Source organism: Pundamilia nyererei, unplaced genomic scaffold (genome assembly GCF_000239375.1).
Source record: "Pundamilia nyererei isolate P.nyererei 1_Seehausen unplaced genomic scaffold, PunNye1.0 scaffold00004, whole genome shotgun sequence".
In the NCBI taxonomy this organism is placed as follows: Eukaryota; Metazoa; Chordata; class Actinopteri; order Cichliformes; family Cichlidae; genus Pundamilia; species Pundamilia nyererei.
This window is the reverse complement of record NW_005187405.1, coordinates 7,644,519-7,667,079: the sequence shown is the minus strand read 5'-3', so window position 1 is coordinate 7,667,079 and position 22,561 is coordinate 7,644,519. Positions and strand designations below refer to the sequence as shown.

The following is a 22,561-nucleotide window of genomic DNA, read 5'->3' as shown; positions in this document are numbered from 1 at the left end:
GGGGGACTAGGGAGTTGTTTCCTGAATCTGCAGCTCTGCACAGCTTTATCAAGTTTTATTGCATGTTTCAGCTTATTGTTTAGCTGCCTGTAATTTAACCCTGTAAAAAGCCTATGAACTATGAAATAATTACCAGGAAATGCTATTTTTTTCTAAAAACGGACTGTTTATTGAACCTGCTGACATATCAGTTTGCATTTATGAGTTTTCATTTGCATCTGCACCTGCCTTTTTGTGCTATTTATTGCTCGCATTTTGTTCATCTTAAACAAAAACATATGAGGGCATTAGGGTTAAAAAAACACAGATGATGGTGATCGGGGTTATAGGGTTAAATGTTAACTGCTCTAATAAAAGAGGCCAAAAAGAATGCTGCTAAAAAGCAATAGGAACCACTGATTCACCACCCAGACAGCAAACACAGAGTTACCAGAACCAAAAAACTAAAACAAGGCTAAATATTGGCTCTTACCTCCCATAGACGATGAGGTGAAGAGGCAGACGTGAAGGCAGCAATGCTGGCTTTTATCCACACGTCACTTCCTGTGAATCTCTTATGTGTTTGTGTGTGTAGGTGAAGGCAGTTGTTTACTCCAACACTAATAAGAAAAACTTCTCTAAGCTGTGACCGAACTAGTGTCAATGTTTCAAACGCCACACTTTGCCTAATTCGCCCTGCATTTCTTCCACGATTATAAAACAGATCTATAAAATGACGCGTCTGCTGGAGTAAACTGGGGCATGCAGGTATCACGTTCGTCTCAGATGTTTCAAACCGCCTAGATTGCAGATATGAAAGAAGACGCCCGGATTCAAAGTGAGCAGCCACGAAGGTGGGGCGAGTGCACAGGTACACGCCTGCTGTGCCTGAATGAGAGCAGTTATCTAAGTCTTTAAAGTAAAGAGAGACAGATGTAAGGAGGGATTATGTCATGTAGTCAGTGTCAACACTTTCCGTTGGCTGTTGTGTTTGAATACCAAAGGAGAGCAGACAGCGCAGCCTTCGTATCAAAATATTGCACAAAAGAGGAATGTAAAAAGATTAAGTAGTTTATGTTTGATAGCTGTGCCGTATCTGCAGAGACGGAGGATCAGAGCAAAGAGGCAGTGTTTGTTTAGGTCCTAGAAATTGTTCCAGCATGACGAATGTGCGAACGAGAGGCATTAATATGCAGCGTGTTGAATAATCAAGTCGGCGGACTCGAGAGTCGTTTGTAAGGAAACTGCTAAATGGTCCACTGGAGTCGCCCTCCCCGCCCTAAAACAAAAACGTTTTTTGCAACGTTATGCTTTTTGGTTTTCAGCCCCCGCTGCTCAGGATCACTCGCTGTTTGCTTAGAGAGTTTTTTGTTTTTTTTTAAACTGTAAAATATTACTTAGTCGAACACACCAGCATGCCTGCGTTTCTCCCCCGAAAAGGTTGTAAAGGTTAATGTTACGTCTCAGCTCAACATTTGTCTCAAGCAGCGCCATACATTGTGCTGATGGAAGACCCTCCTTCGTGCCACACTGGTATTTGCAGTCCTGGGGTTGACTGAAAGGGGGAAGCTATTGTGCTGCAACTCCTCTCTGGCCCGGGGCCATACACATCCAGTCTGTCATCCATTGATATGCTTGGCTTGCCATTTTATAATTCATATTGAATGCTGCGGGTCCATGGTAGGGCGATCATGAATTATCAGCTAAACCATGGGAGATTCACAGATGACTGGTCAATCTGTGTGGTGAGAACAAGCACAGAGGAAGGGAAAAAAAAAATCTGATATATCAGGCTTGCATGGAAATTTTTGGCCAGCTGGAAGCATTTCAAAAAATAAGGCAGGGGTTCATCATTTGAATTGAATGGACTTTGCTTCGTATTGAGAGGCACGCTGACACAAATAAATCGTCCCATTTCTCAGTCGCTCCCTCTCATTTGCTAATACAATTCTTTCTGCATTTTTGCCACAATCTCTGGTGCACGTGGCGTTTCGCTTTTCCGCGCCGCGGACATATTTCTGCACGACACAGCATTACAATATACTGTTTTAATAATAACCGAGGACCTGGAAAGTTTTAAATCATAGGAGAACGCGAAATTGAAATGAGCCAGAGTCGCATGAATCTTCGGGATCAGGATTTCGCTCAGAGGAAATGAAATACAATATCGCCCTCGATGGGGTCATCCTAGATTTATTGCAACAGCGATTTCCTGAGTGCGTTTTTTTTGAGAGCGAGAGCCTCCTTTCCTCCACTGTGTGTTTAGACGTGATTGTAAAAGTCAGGCCGACGAACAAACACGTACTTTATGGGGCCGAGAGCTGCGCTTTTATGACAGTTTAATTTCAAATGTTAAGCGGGCCTTAAATTTCAATAGCATCTCAGAGTTGTTCACTTCACACCCCTTACGGTAACAAGTTGTATAAACAGCGGACCAGATGCCCACATGACGTCGTCCTTTCTTAAGTACTGTCTTCACGTGTATTCTTTCTTCTTTCCTTTTTCGTTTTCTTTCCTCCGGGCAGGCTAATTCAAATAATAGATGAGCCCGACGTACAACCACAAAGTACTTTTCCTCTGATTCTAAACTTTTGGATTTGCTCAGTGTAAGTCGCTGCTTCACAGGAGGGTTCAGCTGTCATAACAAAGTAATGCATTTAATCTTGAAAGGAAGCAGAAGGGTTTCAAATAAAATCAATTCTACACTATAGGAAAGCAGCCGAGTCCTCCCCCCCCCCCTTTCTTTCTTTCTTTGTATGTGAGAAGGTGTTTTGGATCTGAGACAAAATTATTTACGGAGACAACAAGAACCTGTCGGATTTTAGTGTTCCCAACACTTCTGAATAGCTGGAAGGCACGTCAGGACTAATTTATTTGAACAAAAAGCTAAACAAACATGCAAAAACAAAAGCAGCTATATAGCATTAAACACCAAAGGGAGACTGTGCAGAAGCAACAAAAGCAGGTTGCTGCTATGAATACCTGCAACTTTTTTTTTTTTTTTTTTTACACTGCCACTCCAGGCGTTTTTTCCCCCCTGTTATCACAGCATACATTTTGGGCACTAATTTGTTAAGGACAGCTTGATGATGGCGACGCGCAGTGCATGTACAGAACAAGGCCATTTGAACAAAAACCTGGTTGTTGTTAGAGAGCGAGGGAGGCTACAATTATAATTACCCTGTGTAAAAATTGTTCAAAAATGATGCATTTGTCTCTACCTGTCTTTGTCGCTCCTTATCAGAACTGTCACAACAGCTCAGGTCTCACATTTTTGTTACTGCCGCTTTACACAGTAAATGGTTGTGTTAAAACTAATGTTGACAGTGGGGAAGGGATGGCAATCAATAAAAGAAATTACAAAGGATTCGGTAAAAACGAGCTTTTCGTGGCTCAGTTGTGCGTTTCGCTGCCTTTGCCGACTTTCAGAAGCGTCCTCTGAAGTCAGAGCGATATTTAAATATGACCTGGAAGTGGGTACGCTGCCACTGGTCTTATTTAATTAATTTTGCATCGCTAATGGTCATATATGATGTGAATCAATGTGTTTGATGTGTGTTGGGGTTTCTGTCTCTTGGCGCCTGCAGTCTTACTCTCACTACAGGCCATGAATGCTTCTCTGTTGCATTCACTGTATTAGTAATCTCCTCAGGCTGAGGGTCTGTGTCATAGAGCACGACCGCACATTTTCTTTTGTCTAGGAATTAAATGTCACCTCAGGGTGGGTCACCTGCAAACAAAAGGCCACCAGCCGATTTGCAGGTATAAACAGTCTAAGATAAGGAAGCCCTCTCCTGCCGTGCAGGAAATTGAATAAGTACACTGCAAAAAAAAAGTCAGAGAAACAGCTAAGCACAAAGACATTTTTGTTTGCCTTGCTCTATCAGTATTGACCTCCTCCTTGTAGTGTATATCCCTATTGAATGTGCAAGGCACAGTGCCCTCATCGAAGATGAGGTGCAGGAAACTGTCTGTCATCAAGCCTCCCGCCACCCCCACCCCCCCACAGCAATCTGTGCATCTCTTATCAGTGCTCCTGTTTTCCACTCGCATTCAGCGGTATGCCGGTGGAAGGGAACGGGCAAGGTCATCACGCTCAAGTCAATCAAAGTGGTCAGTGTTGCAGTGATAGCAGGGGGCTATTGCTAAGGAATGTGTTCTTTTTTTTCATTGACTTTCCCGGTAAATCTGAAAGGCTTCAAAGGCCACAAAAGCTTTCTCTGTTCCCCAGTACAGTACGTATATATAGATCCACGACGCCCAGAAATCTTTTATCAGGAGTAATGGCTGCCAATAAAGAGGTTACTGCTCAAAGGCACTGAAGAAAATACTCAGAAAACATTTCTTTTTTGTGTCAAAGTAACAATTTTTCGATAGAACTCAATAAAGCAAAAAGACCTCAAGCCAGAGCATTATACAACCAAATACCCTAATAGATGCAGAGCCAGCACTTCACATGCCAGCAGATAAGCTAGTTTAAAAATTGCTAGCTTTGCCGCTTTCGTCCAGTGACCCTTGCAGATGGTGATCAATATTATGTCAAAACTGAAGTGAAAACAAGAAATACTAACAAGGAAGGCATTGTTGCCCATAAAATGCTAGCGTTCTGCTATTACATGCTTGGCGGGTTAAGAATTCTAATGTGGGAGACACACTCCCCTCGGTGGCACACATTTCTGAACAGAAACTTCAAAAGAGTTTAGGAGCGTGCTGATCCCAAATCAGTAGAAAACAAAAGAAGCTGCTTGTGTCTGGTAGCTTGAAATTCTTTGCTATTGCCTCATTTGATGTGCAGTATCCACATGATGAATGCTGTGGAGTGGCTGCTGAGGCTCAGTGATGCTTACACTAAACAACAGCATTAAAAAGAAAATGGTCATTTGTCTTCAGTGTCACATTTTTTGGCATATAGGTAGTAGTATCGCCCGCTTCATTCTGGACCACCCCGCGAGTGGGAGTTCTCCCATGTTCAGAAATTTTCTGGTGCTGGTCTGTCAACGGTATTTATATTACCGCTTTTATTTTGCAAGCACACATGGGTGTGACCAACACATTTTTTGAATTATGATGACTTGATGTGCCAATCCAGCCCTCGTGCAAAATATCAAATAGAGTAGGAGCTCTAGCAAGATGAACACTGTTCAATGGATCTCAGGATGCATGCTGAAGACATTACTGATTTAAAAAGAAATCCCCCATTAATCTAACCCAGCACAGACTGAGCTTTAATTGCGTTAAAAACTGTATGTCAGTGTGCACTGACTCTGCACTAAATGAAAAACGCATGTCAAAATAAAAGATGCATGAAAGGGTTTTTCAAAAAAATATATTTTTCTCATGCACCAACAAAAGCCTCAAAAGAATATTGTGCTGGGATGAAACAGAGAAACACAATTTCATGCCAAAACGAGTACTAAAATTGCTCTGCACCACCTCATCTGCATAAACGCAGCCTGAGTTACCACTCCATCCACTTCGCCACAAGTGGGTTTTTTCAGATATACGAAAATACCAAAATGGACTTGTTACAAACAGAAGTGATAGAAGTGCGAATGTGTTAAAGACTACTGCAGGCTGGGAGTCCGCGTGAAGAGTAATTCCGCGTCTCTTATCAGAATTGTCGCTTCATTATCGTCTCAAGGCCCTGATCTCTGTCCCTTGTCATTCTTGTACTCTCTGACTCATTATTCGTGTCATCCGTGTTCCAGTTGCAGCCTTTTCTGACACCGTGTCAATGTGACGTCCAGAGCAAGCCTCCTGGGCTGTGCTCGGTACAGGCAGGGCTGAGTGAAGGAAGTAGGGGTTGATTAGGAGGGAGAAATGGGGAGATTCTGCCACAGCAAACAAAAACAGAGACACAAGCATGAGATGGAGACAATCCCACATCCTCCTTCATTTTCTCTTCCCCTGCTTCCCCCCCCTCAATCCCCACCCTCAGGGGGGCACCTGACTTACTCCGAGACATTTTCTTGAGTGGAAAATCCAGCTGGGGTTTAAGTGCAGGGGTAAAATATGGGCTTTAAGGGGGAGTTAAGCATCACTCAGGGCAGATCAAACCTGTGAAACTATTCCCTCGCTGCACCAGGGAGACTTGCTTTAAGTCACCTCTCTTTCTTTGTGTTTCATCAACTCCCCTGAAGAGATGCAACAATATGTTAGATATTGAACAAGCAATGAACTAATTCTGTCAAAGTGGCACTCTCCCAGGAGCATATAGGATTTTTTTTCTGTCTTCCAAGTCGAGCATCTTTTTCTAAAATGTTTAGCCTTCGTGACAGTTATTTGTAATTTCTAAGAAAAGCCTTGTTTTCTCAGTAGACAATACAAGGTGTCGAATTATGCTTTCCTTTAATCTGACTGATGTATCCATGGACCAAATAAAACAAGACATTCCATTTAGTTCCATCTCTCCAGCTGAAAATTCCCAGTCATGACGTGCATTACACGCTGACCCTCTTTGCATTTAGCGGATTATTAGTAATGTAATGATGCCCCCCTCTTCCCGAGCTGCTTGTCTTTGATGTGTGCCCACGGGGTCAGGGTTCATCCTACCAATCGACTGAGGAGCGAACCCTGATTTTCTGAGGCAAATTAAGACAGAGTCATTATAGCCTCCACTTTCTGATTTTTTTTTTTTTTTTCTTCAGTTCTTGCCCCATGAGGGAAATTCTTCATCTGCAGTCTTCTGCAGCTGAGCCGGCTGTTCTGAAGAGGCAAAAATAATCCACCATGTCGACTCGCATCACTTGTGGCAAAACTGAAACATTTTCTGAGAGTTTTGTAATCCCAGAGAGTGATTTCTGCAACATCAAAATAAAGTAGGCTGTGCATTTCAAGTATTTTGTTTTTGCCAGAAGTTACATCCTTAAAGGTTAATTTTTGAGGTTATTTAACAGAAAAAAAGGATACCGTACTTAAAAATATAAGTATTAATTACAAACATGTAATTAATCTATTAAAAATTCATGGGAGCAAGCGTTGGTCTGTGGAAGGTGCCATGTTTACCCACCATATTTGAATACAGTGGCCAGGAATGACGTCTCCCTTCTGACTGATAACGTTTTACTCATGTGTCTTGAGACCGACCACATACGCAGCAGGCCAAAGTCAGAGAAAAGAAGTCCTAGGTGTTTTTGTGCTGTAGAGGGACATTTAAACTTGTGCCTCTAACTTCAGATGCCATTTAGGATCATACCTATGTTTTACCATCGGAGAAGGACTTCCCTTTACCAAAGAACTAAAAATCCTAAACAGGCTTATTTATTCCTGATATTGTCACTATTTCTTATTGTCAGCAGATTAGACATGCAAACCTCCCACCCATCTCCGCTGACAATGAGCCAGCTAAACGACAACAGGAGCTATAAGCTAAAAATCCAGTTAGGGATGTTCTTTCCCCCTGATAAACAGTTTGATTATATTCTTATGTCACATAACAGTTTATTCAGTAAACATCAGAGTAAAATGTTAGATCCACTTCAAGACAGTTTCACTAACGCTGGCTAACAGCAGCTAACAGAGGCTAACAGCAGCAAAAAAATGCCAGTGCTTATAAACAGAGAAGCCTTCATATCCTCATCAACACAAATCAGTTATTGTGAACTCTCCTGTTGCTCCCTCGCTCCTGTTTCAGGGCCAGTTGCATGCTGTTTGATTTATGGAGGACTGCAGACAAGCATGTTTGCATGGGTTATGTAGCTTTCTGTGCAGACAAATACCAATGCAAACTAACACAAACGCAGTGCCATAAAATAGACTTAATCCAGGGGTTTCCCCACATAGAGAAGTTTAGTAGTGCATTATGTGTCTCCGTTTCTGCTTTGTTTTGCATATAAAGTAATGGTTAACTTGAGAGTGTGTATAAATTGTTCTTACCAAAGCCTGCAGATGTGTACACGGTTGGTCAGTTGGACCAGTTTTGTGTTTAGATTCCTTGAATTCACAGAGGGGGGAAGAGGCTTTGAGCCAGATGACTGGTTGTCTGCAGCTTTCTATTCAATTCAAATGATTTTGACAGACCAGGACAGGCAAATGGTTAAAATGATGGCGTGAACATGTTAGTCTCTACATGTTACAGACAGTTTTAACAAGCAGGATGATATCAGAAAAAAAAGCAAATGAAGAATTATAATATTATTTTATACAATATGTACCGGTAGCAGAAACAGCTTTCTGGCATTGATAAACATCAGTAACTGTCTTTAAAAGTCACAATGTGTCATTTCCACATGTTATATATGGATTTAAAAATAGGATTGTTTTATTCAGTGGTCCTTGGTGAGCATGTTGACAGATTTTGTTAGTTTTGAAAAGAGCACGAAAAATCTATTTATTTAATTTTGTTCAAGTTTTAGTTGGTAAAGATGGGAAGCCAAGATATTAAGGAAGTCTTTTGGAGTGCATGGACCTACATTGCATTGTTTAGACTTCATCCTTTGCATGGGACTGTAAATGCACTGTAAGTGTTTTCTCCATGAAGACGAAGCTTTGAGGTTTTCTGTTTTATTTGCTGTGGGATCTTGTTGGGCCAAAAGCTGCAAACGCCAGATCCTGCCAGCAAGTGTCTCTCCCACACACTCACACACACAAAAGGGTGAGAGGTTGGGTACCCTGGGAAAATCTTGAAAAGTTCTTGTGCAGCTAAATTTAATATACATTTTGTTCTGTGGCTGCCTTCCTGTTTGTGCCAGGTCATTTTTAAACATAAGCGGGGTCTTGCTCCATGTTAAAAGTGCGATGGTGTCATCACCTTTACACGGAGCGTCTGCATTTCACGATGTTTTCGTTATTTATTTATTTTTAATGAGAATTAAGACCGACGCGAGGGAAAAAAACCCCTACTTTTTTCTATTTATGGTTTTGCTGCTCCCGTTACAGAGGAAATATTACATGGCTGCATCAGGTGTGATATGGATCTAGCGCACTCTAAATGGATCCACCTGAGGAGTTAAGAGGCAGCAGCGGTGTCTGTCACGCTTAGCCTCAGCAAAATGACAAATCCTTCTCCTAAAACCCCCTCAACGAGACATGCACCAACATGGAGCACGTGATTTCTTTTTCTCCCCCCACCTCCTCCTCCTGATCTCTTTCTTCGCCTCAATATAAGAAATAAATTTAAGAGACGAATCAGAGAAAAGGCAATGAGCAAGAATGCAAAAAAGAAAAAAAAAAGTGGGGATTTTTGAAGGGGGAGTGCTGAATGCGTGTACCACCAAAGAGAAAAGGGATATGACTCAGAGCGCTTCATCTAACCACAAATGGACTCGGTCCTATATTGCCAGTTTCTATTTTAAAATTCTTATATCGGAATCAAGAGTGTCTGATAGCAGTTGTCTGGGAAAGGCGGGCGTGGTTTGTGGTCTTGTCTGACACTGTCTTTAGAAACACTTCCCAGCAAAGGTGGACCAGAGCTGGGACTTAAGTGTCATGGGAAACGGTGCCATATGTCCACGTTGATTTCCCGGTGTTTCAGCGCGTTTTGACAGTTGGAATGAAATATGATCTGCCGGTGGCGCAGCGAAGAGTTCTCGGGGTGTTGTCTGTATTTGAAAAGCAGGTGTTACTTTGTAAATCCCAAATCTCCTTTCTCATCTCCCACCTCGCTCCCGGCTTGTCTCTCACATCTGATGGGTGGTCATGTTCTGCATTTGGGAACATTTTAGGCAGCATCGCCGGATGCCTCACAAATTGAGGGATGGGGAAATAAAAAAGACTTTGCCTGCTGCCTTTGGACCGTGCAAGCTGAATTAGACCCAACTTTTGAGTTTGTTAGTTGAGAGGCATGTGCATAGACAGCAAAGGGTACTTGTGTTTTAATTAATACATGAAAGAATTACCGCAGTGGTCTCTTGATTTTTTTTTTATGAGCTATTTTTTTCCCCTCTCCTTGGCCAGCAATCAGAAAGTTCCCCTGAGCAGATTAGAAATACTTCAGTAAAGAACAAAGAAGCTGGGAAAAAAAGAGGCAAAATATTAAGAATTCAAATGAGACTTTATTATTTTCTCCCCCCCTTCCCAGTGAATATCTTTACTCCACTAGAGCAAAACCTGCTCTGTGACCACTCGGATATTGGATTATGGATGCATCTCCCACCGTTGGAGCAAAAGCTTGACTCCGAGATTTGCTCTTTCTTCCAGAGATGTCGGCTACCAGTAGTATGGGGAATGAAACAATATGAAAAGACAAACAATCCTGAAGTACTCCTGCTGTGACCTCTGTGGGGGCACTCTTATTTGACTAAAGGCTACACCCTCCTTTATGCTGTGGAGAAAGCGTCCCTGTCAAACCGAAGCCCAGAACAATGGGGGCCAGCCTCGGGGAAACAGGGCCATTTGCATGCAGCTGTTTGCCGTTTCCCGGACCACAAAGGCCAATCAAAGGATCCTTAATGGAGGATGACAAGCGTCAGCCAACGCCTTTGCTCTCTGTCTGTGCCAGCCCTCGCCGCTCTGTCTACCCTCCCAAAGTGGCCCACGTTTTGTTTTTTTTTCTCGATCGAGCATTCCTTAACTTTTTTTCTCTCTCTCTGTCCTGATGCCGTGGCCTTTGAAGGGTTAAAGGTTGGTCACGACAGCACTCTTGAGAGGGAACGCTCAGAGCAGCAAAGATCACCCCGAACATGTGTGTTACGGTCTGCCGCGTGCAGTCGCCAAATGGCGATACCTCGACACCAAACCTCCATTATCTTTTCGCTTCATCTCCAGGGTTTTAAGAGCCACGGAGTGTAACTCTGTGGATGGTTTTAGATGCACCCATCTGAGCCACAGTGCCACTTCCAATTTCAAGGGTGTTGATAGAAAACAAAATATGTATTATGAGGGGGATTGTCACCAGTGAATTATAGGCTGTCAACTGGAGAAGCCAAAGAAGAAGAAGAAGAAGGAGGGGAAAAAAAAATCACCCAGAATGCAACATATTGAGAAGCAGTCCCAGCCCTTGCTTTGCTCTCTTGAGCTCAATAGACAGCTTAGCAGGCAGGTCAGGGGGAGGAATCTGAAAAGCTACTTTCCTCTCGCAGTCACTCACTGACCAGAATGCATGATAAGACTTCATGTCAACAAGGCCAGGAATAGAGATCACAGCCAATTATAGCCAAGTCAAAGTGGTTACCATGGCTAAACATAATTCAGCTCTCTCAATAATTTTGCCATTTCAAGTTAATCTGAGGTACGGATACATTTGGAGCAGTCTGTTCTCTGCAGTGTTTGTGTTATGGATTTTTCCTGCAGTTTTCTCTACACTGTTTTTTTTTTCTTTTTTCTTTTTCCTGCAGCTGGTGCCCTTCTGTCGCAATCTTCAACTGCTGCAAAGTTGAACAGTCAAACAAAGCACAGAACGCGAGATGAAAAGCTTTTCATGCCTCCCTAAGACATTGACATTTGTGCACACAAACAGTCTTCCCCCTCCTCTCCAGAATCTCGCAAAAGTTGTTTAAACCGAGAAAATCAACACGAAAGGATACCGACACCCAGAAACCTCTTATTGCCACAAGGTTTTTCCTTCATAGCCGTGTTTAAATCCTAAGATCTTAAGCGAAACCCAATTAAGTCGACCGAAAATATTTTACTTTGAATTCGGCTCTGTTCTTCTTCCTACAGTACCAAAAAAATAAAATAAAATAAAAACCATTATATGTATTTTAACTTTTTTAGACAGATTTGTCATTACTTGCCCAATTACAAGTTGACAAGACGGTCATTAATGAGGCCGAGACTATCTACAGTTTGGAAAAGAAGCAATTTGTTCTTTAGGCCGCCAGTACGGTCTAGATACTCCCCCTAATTGATGTACTGTTAGCCTATAACCAGAGAAATCTATACAAGCGAGGGAGGAGGATGCCGCCGAGGCACAGGCCTAATCAATCGTTAGGCTTCTGTTGACAACAGCATGCTATCATGCCATAGCGGTCTGATAGATAGGCAGAGTAGTCAGTGGACAACCAGAGAAAGGAGGTTACAAAAGGCAGATGGCGTGTGCGTGCGTGTGTGTGTCCACGAGGGTGTTTCAGCTGAAAGACTCGTCTCCCTGCTTAGAATTTTAAAACCCAATGAAATGCATTCTTTCTGTCTGTCCTCTCTAGCTGCCGTGATAAACCCGTCACTCCTTCCATGAGGAATGGCAGGCAGACCGATCATTAGTCTTTGCAGCAAAGCCGACGACTTCTCTCTGTGTTTTATCATCCGCCATTCTGGACAGGTTTTCTGAAAGGTTTGGGTAATTGTAGTAGTTATTGGGAAAGATGGAGTGACCCCGCAGCCCTCCACTTATGGCTCGGCTACAATGACGTCTCCTAATGAGGTGATAAACAGTCCAGCTAAGCAGAATCTACTGGCCATTAGATAGATCATGGTATTATAATGAAATGTCTAGTGGCCAAATGCCAGAGAATTTATACCATTAGTTTCATATTTTGCTGTCCTGCTACCGCTTCTAGTGTGTGCAGGAGTTTTTCCTAATGCACAATGACTTTAACATTATATTCTCAACAGTGTGTGTTTCACAGATGTTATTTTTTTTGTCTGTTTGCTGGTGTGACATGTACAGAGTGACATAGAATATCATTATAACCAGGGCCAGGCACAGCGGGCTGGAATGGCTAGCAGACGTGTGTGTTGGGGTTTAAGGGTAGGAATTTCAAGCCCGAATCACTTCAGCTTTGAGCAGTTCAGACAATGCTAATTGCATCAGACCCTGACTGTCAAAAGTGTGAGGATAATTAGAGTGAGGGGGCAATGTGAACCCGGGGTGGTAAGTGTTAGTACATGACAATGCTCAGAAGCCAATGGGAGCATGGAAAAAGGTAACAGGCTGAAAGGAGGGCTAATTAGGAGAGAGCAGTGCAGAAAATACAAATGGTAGCTGCCCCCTCAGGGGCCCACCATTGCTGCAAACAACGGCGATTATTGGCAGTTCATGCAGCGCTCTGCTTGCACTTCTTAAATGGAACACATTTCCATGTTCTGCTTAGATTTTACCTAATTGTTTTCTCAAAATTGCAGACAGTTATGGGTTTTTTTTCTTCCTTTCTCTTTCTTTCTTTCGTTTTTTTTGTAGTTCGGATCATTTTAACCCCACATAATGGATCTTTTTCTTTTGATTTCTCCAGTTTTGTTCCCTCTCTCTTTGTAAATCATATCTGTGGCTCCACTCTATTCGTGACGCGGCAGTTTATTACTTAGGGGAAGAAAATAAAGTTAGAAAACGAAATGCTGAGAAATAACCTGTCCCAGTGTAATTTGCTGAAAGGAGGCAGAGATTTGAATGAAATAGTTAATATTCCCCTTAAAGCAGAGCTATTTGGCTGCGCTCCATCTATAGATTTTTCCTCCTGTGTGGACTCCAGACTGTCCCCTGTTCGATTGCCGGCACTGTAAAATGGATTATATTACACTCCTTTCTGCTGGGATTTTTGCCCTTTTTCCCCTTCTTCTTCTTCTTCTTCTTCTTCTTCTTCTTCTTCTTCTTCTTTTCTTTACAGAGCAAGAAAAGCAAAAGAAACAAATGCTGGGGTGGAGGTCTCTAACGACCGTAAAACAAACTATTCTCTGTCCAGTTCAGTTTGGCTCTGCGGTGGTTGTTCTCTATAGGTGGAGACCTTCCGGATGCACTGTGGCCTTTGTATTTGCTCAAGAATTTATGAGGTTACCATTGGTCTCCAGTGATTCAAAATTTGATGTCTTAGCCAAAAGGCTTAGACCACAAAGCGATGGAGACATGAATTGTTTCGTCTTTCCCCGGTCCTATATCGCGTGTAATGGCCCTTCTGTTTAAAACTGTGGTAAACATTGGACTGCTGTTGCCTATTTATTTTGCGCCAGCGGATTTTTACTGCATGATGTGTGGTCTTATTGTATCAAGAGCAGTGATCCTTTTAACTCGTTCTTTTTCCCCCCCCTGATTTAATGTGCTTCTTCTCTGTCTCCGTGCGTCTCACCCTCTGTCAGGGTTCAGCCGAGCTGCCTTGCCTTTCGGGCTGGTCCGGAGGGAGCTCTCATGTGAAGGATATGCAATTGATCTCCGCTGCCCGGGGAGTGATGTCATTATGATCGAGACGGCCAACTACGGCCGGACTGACGACAAGATCTGCGATGCTGACCCGTTCCAGATGGAGAACGTCCAGTGCTACCTCCCCGACGCCTACAAGATTATATCACAAAGGTAAAAAAAAAGAAAGACAAAACTCTGTCATGAAAGGGCGGATCTTATTTCACAAACACAACCAGGAGCTGAGGACTAAAAGTAAGGCTCTCGTTTTTTTGTTTTTTTTCCCGTTCCCCCTTCTCTCCGCGCACAAAAGAACTGTTAAAATTATCGCCCCACTCGTGCAGCCTCCTACATACCGGACAATTAATCGACATCTCACCCCTTGTTAAATGTAATTTGTTCGTCCATTGACGAGATTATGTAGGTGGCATTTGAAATTTTAGAAAACTGGGGCGCACATTAATTCTTGACAGGCAGGAATTGACATCCGTGCTGCAGAGCTCTTCAAACCAGCTGCGCGTTGTTGCCTCTGTTTGAGTCATAATCAGCGTAGCTCAGAGAACTGCGAGTCACATGAACACCCTCTTAATTCCCTATCTGGAACATTGGGCTTGCTTTGTTCAAACACTTGTAGTGCATTGAAGTGGCTTTGCCTCAGGTAGTGAGCAATGCCCATCATCATGCCTTTTATCCTGGTTACCCTCTCACAGGATGCTGCCTCTCTGTCAAATGACATCACAGCAACACTTTAGCTCCACTGCTGCTTACCCCTAGAGGAGTGTGTGTTTTTAAAGGGCACTGGATGAACTATTCATAAATAGTAACCAGCACAGTTCATCTTCTAATGCACTGCTCTGTCTTTAACCTGCCCCCTCCGTGCGCTAGCTTCTGAGCATCATCGCCCACCATCTCAGACCTCTGGGATTTTTCCCTGCTTCGCTCTCTTCTGTATTTACTCCCATGAGGGATGGATCAAATCCAGCAATCTTATTCTGTCTTTCTAAATTTACAGCACCGCCTCAGTACGCTCACATAGTAACATGCTGCTGACAGTGTCCATGCCCCTCGGTTTGACTGCAACCTGCCACACTGTGCGCCACATCTGTTGACAAGTCAGACTCTCACTCGCCGAAGCTACACTTCAAACTTATCTCAATTGAAGATTCCCTGGAGGCAGTGTGCGAGTGAAGGCTTTGAGAAGAGTCTGCACCACAAGCCCTTAACCAGAATTATTCTAATGATTCAGATCAGAGGAAATGGGCTCCTGACCGTAATTAAAGTTGATGTGATAACTGGGGATGTTAAAGCAGTCACAAAGCTTTGGCAGACACTGATCAGCCCTCCTTCAGTCTGCAGGAAACCAGAACAAGAACAACTAAGACAACATTGACACAGACTCCCCTGCCAGAATCATCAAGATTAACAAAAGGCAATAGCTCCACGGACATAAACAAACATATTAAACAAGATTGGGGAGACAGAAACAGTGGGGAGCCTGCTGCACAGAGTGGCAGTTTTTGCCGGTTTGGAAATTGCGATAGAAAGTATTCATCAACCGCCTGTTTTTCCACAACAACAACAACAACAACAAAAAACCAACTAACAGGAATCAAATGGCTTGATTTTCAGCATCTACATCAAAGTGTTTTGTCAAGTGAAATGTTTTGTTGTTCACGCAAAAAAGTGTTTGGATGAAAGATGCATGAAGGAACTGATGGAACCTCAGGTTTGTAGGTCACTTTAATATTCAGGTGATCATCCCCTCAGAGATGTACTGTAAATGGACGGTATGTCTGACCTTTCTCTCTGTCTGCTCTTCTCCCTCCGTATCTCAGTTGGCCACCAGCACAAATGCAAAAATACGCCTGTTTTGCTGACTTCCATTACCTTATTTCAACGGCCGCCCATTCCGTGACCTGTTACAAGATGCCCGAATAAAACTTTTACCAGATCAAAGGTGCAGCGCTTTCATAGAAAGCATGCGAGACTTCAAGGACTTTCATTAGATTGTGCTCTGTGCAATAAAGATTGCATGCAGTGATTTCAGCTACAGTTTAAAACAGAGGAAGACTGTCAGGATGCTTAGCAACAACACATCTGCTGTTCTCCAGAGCACTAGGACTAAACCTTAAAGCTGAATAAATGCCACAGTGGGTTCATTAGTATTTATATCCTTTACTTGAAGGTACACCGATCGATATTTTGTAGTTACAATGAATCAAGCGATAATGTGCAATGTGAAGGGTTTTCTCTTGTAACGATGAACCCTTCAGAGCATCGGCCCCCAACTCTCCAGTTATCCCTCCGTTCATCTTTTAACTCCTGGCTTTGGTTTCCTGGACTGCATCAGACTCACTGCACGTCTCTGTCTGTAACCACAGGCTGTATATAAATGATGGAAGTAGCCACCATGATAGTGAAGTCCCATTATGAGGCTTTGAAATGAGCATCTTGGCCATCTTGACGTTCTTAGACCGGATCTGGATCTGACAGAGAAATCGACCATCCATTTATCTATTCATCCATTTTCTTAACCACTTATCCAATTCAGGGTCACGGCAGAGCTGCAGCCCATCCCAGCTACAGGGTACACCCTAGACAGTCCATCATGGCCTCATTAAGAGAGTGTTTTTACTGCGGTCATAAATCAAGCGAGCAGCGGGGTCATTTCAGTACAGTTTGACCTCTTTTTGCAACCAGGAATCACCCACTACTGACCGGCCATTATCCAAAATGCAAGTTTACACGACAGCTACGCTTTAGACAATGCTAAGGCACTTCCATTTTTATATACAGTCTGCATCTCCAACAAACGACTCAGTGAAACACACAAGTCCTCAGCTGGAGACCCATATAATTATAGCTGCAGGTAACAGAGACCAAAACAGCGCTTAAAGGACACCAAATGATCTCTAATGTTTCAGCGCTTTGTGTAGTTAGGCAGGCGTTTCTGTATTTTTCTACCCTTATTTGACCAAAAAGTGGGGAAAAAAACAAAAAGTGGCACCCACGCTACAGCTTTTAAGAGCAGATTGCTTTTCATTTTGAAACTCCTGCTTGTGTTTGGGTAATAAGTAGGTAGATTTTCTTACTTACTGACCCAGAAATAATGTCCACTGATTGCTGCTTTTGAGCTCTCTTAAGACCAGGAGTGCTCACCAAAAAGTGAATGCCAGCCCAAGGTTTACTCGTCTTTTACTGTTTTGCTTTGTTTTTTTTTGTTGTTTTTTTTAAATCACTTTGCATTCTCTGCCTCCTCCGACAGCTGCACTCCTGTTTCCTTTGCCAGGTAGGGTTTCCAGCATCCGCTAATCCAGCTACCCGGGGAAAGTTCCTGATATTTGTGGAAAAATAAAAAGTGCTGTCCTGTTTCTGTTTTGGTTGTGCAGTCAAGCCTTTATTTCCTCTGGAAGATTTTGTACCACGTGGCAGACAGAACTCATCAAAGTGACTGTGCACGTAATGATAAGTTGTAATGATAAGCCCCAACGCATGCAAGCATTGAAAATAAATGACTCACTGAAAAATGCTCACTTTCAAGGAATATGTTACTCTGCTGTGAATGTTTTTAGTGACTTGATATTGGTTACTCATCTATAGGCAACACCTAAATACGGTAGTTTTATCTCTCTGATATACTCTTGTAAATCCTCTGAAAATAAGTACAAGCACAAAATGAATTACACAAGCAATTTACAAATACCTGCAACCATATTACTTGATTAAATATACCCTCTATCACCGGGGCTGTCGTCGGTCCGGCTCATAAACTCATAACGTAGAAGTAGATCAAATATGTTGGGGTGCATTTTAATCAAGTGTGTTGTTCTTATCTGCCGTCAGTCAGTTCACATTTTGATGCAGTGACCCTTCTCCTTTGCAGCAGCCCTCTTGAGCATTCACTGCAGTGAAGCCACAAAAGCACCTCTCCTAAGTGCAGCTGGCAGCGTTAGTGTCAGTGATGTTGAAACCGTGGCCGATGATGCCGATGCTATTTGTTAACTCCTTAATGGGAGCCCCCACCCCCACACCGTATAACTTTTATAATCCATTAGTTTGAAGAAAATGGCTCTTGTTGTTAAGATGCATGCTCTGTCTCTTAATGCACACACATTTACCTTTACGTTCATTAATTCGACCAGAGCCAAAAAGTGCACTGTCATGGTTTCGTGTGGTTGCCGTGCAGCACGACTCCCATTTGCAGCGACAGGAAGCTTCTCGAATGACTAATGGTTCTTTGTCCGGTCTTCAAATGTACGTCCAACTTGAATTTGTGCTTCAGACCTTCTGAAAAATTTATCTGAGGCTTGCAAATTGCTTAATGTCCTATTTTGGTGCCATTTTCTGTCTGTCTTTCTTTCTTTCTGTCTTGCTTTTTTCTGGCTCGCCTCTGTCACTGGTGACATTCTCAATCCCTCCATCTCAGCAGAGCTTGATTGAAGTGGAGCCAATTTCAGCCTATGCAGTATTTAAACAAACTCAGTCCACTGCTGTTCTTTTCCTTCCCCACCTCCCCTCCTTTTCTTCTGATTTACTCGAACTTTTTCAGCACCCAGAAACATCTGCTAACATGCACGCATGCCGTCTCTGCAATCCGCACGTCAGACTCTGACTTAGGGACACCATTTCACACTCACACAGGCCTCTCATCGAAATGACGCTCTCGTGCCATGCAGAGGAGCTGCTGTTGCACTAGAGGCCAGCCATTCATGTCCACTGCATGTCACCGCCACCTGTCGCGTGTGTCTTAATGAATGTCTTCTCTTTCAATAGCGGTGCGAAGACTAATTCCTAACATGCCTTTAGCAGCTCTTTCGCTCTGTCGTTCATCACATCATGCTCATTTACTCTTCCTTAATGTTTTCATTCCTCTCTCTCTGTTTGCAAAGGTTTAAACTTGAGTGCATTTGTGACAGCTCCGGCTGGGATTTGATCAATTACAGTGTAGCTGTAACGATGAACTTTCTCCCCCCTCCCGGCCTCATCTTTGTTATTAATGTTATCTTTGAGGAGTGCTCTTGCTGTGGGTAGTCATGATGAAATCTCTGGTCAATCTTTTTTTCTTCTTTAGGTGCAACAACCGTACGCAGTGCGTGGTTGTCACTGGCTCTGATGTCTTTCCCGATCCATGCCCTGGCACCTACAAGTACTTAGAGGTCCAGTATGAGTGTGTTCCATATAGTAAGTACCGCTATCCAAATCTCATACTGAAATCTTACTGTGTGCAATTGAAAATGGTGTGATGTAACCGCTGTGTCTCATCATTTGCAAGTATTTTGCAGTTCGCCCTTACGGACGGTGCTCCCGCTGATGTATTTGAAACGGGATTGTAGCATTAATGACGCTAAGTTATGTTGAAATATGAAGTGTTTTGGTCATTTAAAGCTCCAGTTCACCCCAATAATGAAAACAAAAATCGAAATTACATTTAATGGAATCCACCCATGCAGGCCGTTTTAGACGTTTAAATCACCTTATTTGACATCCGTTTGACCCCAATTCTGGCTCTGGTTCCAAATAACTGGATTAATTAAAGGCTTCTTTTTTTTTTGTAATGACCATCCTGCCTTAGTCTTATTCGGGAAACATTCAAGAAGCTTTATTCCTGTTTTCACTTGACCCTGCCTGATAAAATAGCAACTCTCACTGCTGGCAGTTTGGTTAATGTTAAGTTTGCAAGAGCAAAAATGTCTTTTATGAAGCTGAGGTCCACCAGGCGTTCTCTGACAGGGTCAAACAAAATGTTACACGCAACGCACAAAAAGCAGATTTCAGTCTGGTTTCGGATCCATATATAAAGCCCCATCTCTGTCTGCAGCGGTGATGTATTTGTGCAGCACGCGGGACTGAAAAGTCGTAATTAAAGTATTTCAATAGCAAAATCTCTTTCAGGAGCAGTATTGCTGTTTGTCTGGATAAACTGCAGCGCTTACTGTCAAGAGTTATCACTGGAACTACTTTCCACTGAACAAACAGCCGTAGTAAAAGGTTCCCCCCCCCCCTTTTTGTAAAACTGTCTCTTTTGTATTTGGCTTCTAGCAGAAATTTCAGCAGTTTTCACGAGCAAAACAAAACACCTACAAAAAAAAAGAAAATAAAATCCCAAAACTATCTGCATGAGGCGATACCATTAGGAGTGTGGAAGAAAATATGTTTACTGGTAATTTCGTTGAGCTGACCTTCCACCGGTCTTAACTTGAGATTTATTGTCTTTCGCCGAGATGTTACAAATAATTGGGTACACTGGTTTTTGCTTTTGTTTTGTTTTTTGCATTCATACAGTGTGTTCAGTCATTTAATTTGAGAACACATTGAATAAGAGGCAGATTAAAAATTAAAATGAATGTGCATCTGCTCTTAGATTATACCAGAACTCATGTATTCAGCTGTGAAGTGTCTCTAGTATTCCATTATGAAAGTGGCTTAATTAAATCGCTTGAGAGTTGGTTGGTTTGTTTCTGGTGTCTAGTTTAACTAAATCTACCTTAAGAGTGTTATAGACTAGTTTATAAAAAGTTAGTCCAGGCTTCATTTAAATCCTTCGTATTTAAATTGATGAAATGTAAACATATTCAGAAATATTCACTCTTTTTTTTTCTTCTTCTTTCAAACAGACCTCCCTTTCACCTCCTGTCTAATCCCCCCGACTAACCTCTTTGCTCTCGATTTTTTTCTCTCCTTCCTTTCAACGTTCGATCTCTCACATATTGTCTCCAGCCTCCCCCCACCCCATTCCTCTGCCCCAGTATATGCAGCTTCGACAGCCCACTAAAGAAACTCCATATTAGGCCGAATATCCATCCGTCATCTCATGTGCTGTTGCTCTCTTTGGCTCATTTGAGAGTTTGGTCTGTAACATTAGCACCGTGTCATGTTTTACGTGTGTGGGCGAGCGAGTTTGGAAGCGAGTTTTGATTTGTGTTTATAAAGTTTGAACAAATTCCACCCGCAGTCAATACAAGCCAAAAATAATTACTGTGCTGTTTCTCTAAGAATGTTATCCATCTAAATATGAGCCGAACTTTGAGATTTCTATTCTCCTGCCACTTAGGGGGAAGCATTTTTAGAGGGATTTGCTCTGCTTTTGCAGTGGCCAGTGCATTATTTTGTTGGCAGACAAAGACGACAAAAACGAAACGTTTAATGCACTGGAAAACACGGCGCGTAGCTCGTCTCTGGTCATATAACTTGTCTGTTTTTATATCCTAGGGACGAGAGGCCGTTTTCACTAACAAACATCCTTGTTTTCTTTCCCTCCTCCAGCTCTTCCTCCCTAAGCAGCGCTGCAGTTCATCTCATGGTCATTCCCTCAGACTAATTCTTCTCTTTGTACCTGGTAGTTGACTCATGATAACCTTTCTCTCCCTTTTTCGCACTCTTTTTTTGCTTTCTTTTCCAATGCCTGAAATAGAAGTGGAGCAAAAAGGTAAATGAGTGGTCTGGTCCTTCCCTCCCCCTCCTTTGGCTCCTTGTTCTGTGGTGTTGAGTACAGCTCCCCCCTTCACGTCTTCCCCCCCTCCTCTCCTGATTGCCTCTCCTGTCAAATGCTAAACCCATAGGAGGATTGTTTGCACCCACGGAGTCCAAATGGACACAATTTCAAATGACATCCGCGGTCATTAAACGTAGTTTTTCCCTGACAGTGTGACAGAAATCACCAACTGTCCGGTGTCGATTTGTTCCAGAACCCTGAAGAATCAGTAGTTGTGTGTATATATTCTTATTTGGCTCAGTCGTAGTTTGCTTGGCCCAACTTCTGCTGCACCCATAGCACGTGATGTGAAATAGCAGTGATGGCTGAGTGAGATTGGCACAGGCTGAACAAAAAGTTTGAAGAAAAAAAACCAAACAGCAATTCACTGTGTTCCCTTTGTTTTTTGCTTTTTTAAAATCCAGAACCAATTAATTTAAAAGCAGCTAAACGGGAACCTTGCCATGGCCTCCCTCACCCATCAGTGGTTACTCTGTCTTTTTGCCACAGAAGTAGTGAAAATCCTTTACCACTGTTGCCTCCCCCCCTCCCCTCCAACCTCCACTTTCATTTTTTACCTTCTGCTTTGCTGCCGCCACCACCACCATTAACAACCTGTTGTTCACTCCTATCGAAAGACGTGAAGCCCGTTACCCCTTATCATTTCGGTTTATGACCTCAGTCATGTGAGTATGCATGTGCAGTGTGTCCATATACCCAGCTGTTCGTGTGCCATTTGACATCACAACAGACTGGTATTTTTCGAAACAAGTTCCAATCGAAACACTGTGAACCCTACTTCTTATTTCCATTTCCCACGTCTTTCGTTTGCAGGATTTTTCCTTTTTCTTTGTGTTCTCATTTTTGTTTTGTTTTGTCCCCGTTAGGATGTATCAGCAGACCCCTGAGATGCAAGTTCTCTCAACCACACGTTTCTCATTGTGAACAATCGCTGTTGATACATGCATTTGTTTTCTTTTCTTTTTTTCCTTGCTCATTAGCGGTAGTACAAAAGCACTAGTTTAAAGATTCCTCCAAAATCACAGTCCCTGATCTTTTTTGTCCTGCACTCGAGTCGCACAGCAGCGAGAATGATGCCTGTCAAATAATACTGTTTTTGGTTTTTT

At 42.7% G+C, this 22,561-nt stretch overlaps 1 protein-coding gene across 8 annotated transcripts in view; it reads left to right on the top strand.

Moving 5' to 3' along the window:
• Nucleotides 1-22,561, top strand: part of adgrl2b.1 (adhesion G protein-coupled receptor L2b, tandem duplicate 1) — an 88,942-nt gene that overhangs the window by 22,530 nt on the left and 43,851 nt on the right. For 6 of the 8 annotated variants that reach the window (XM_005721429.1, XM_013912565.1, XM_005721427.1 and 3 more), the window contains exons 3-5: nt 13,924-14,137; nt 19,035-19,144; nt 21,375-21,389. In XM_005721429.1, coding sequence (XP_005721486.1) covers nt 13,924-14,137; nt 19,035-19,144; nt 21,375-21,389 — 339 coding nt within the window. The remainder of the gene's footprint in view (nt 1-13,923; nt 14,138-19,034; nt 19,145-21,374; nt 21,390-22,561) is intronic. The other 2 variants (XM_005721430.1, XM_005721428.1) reach the window with 1 other exon arrangement.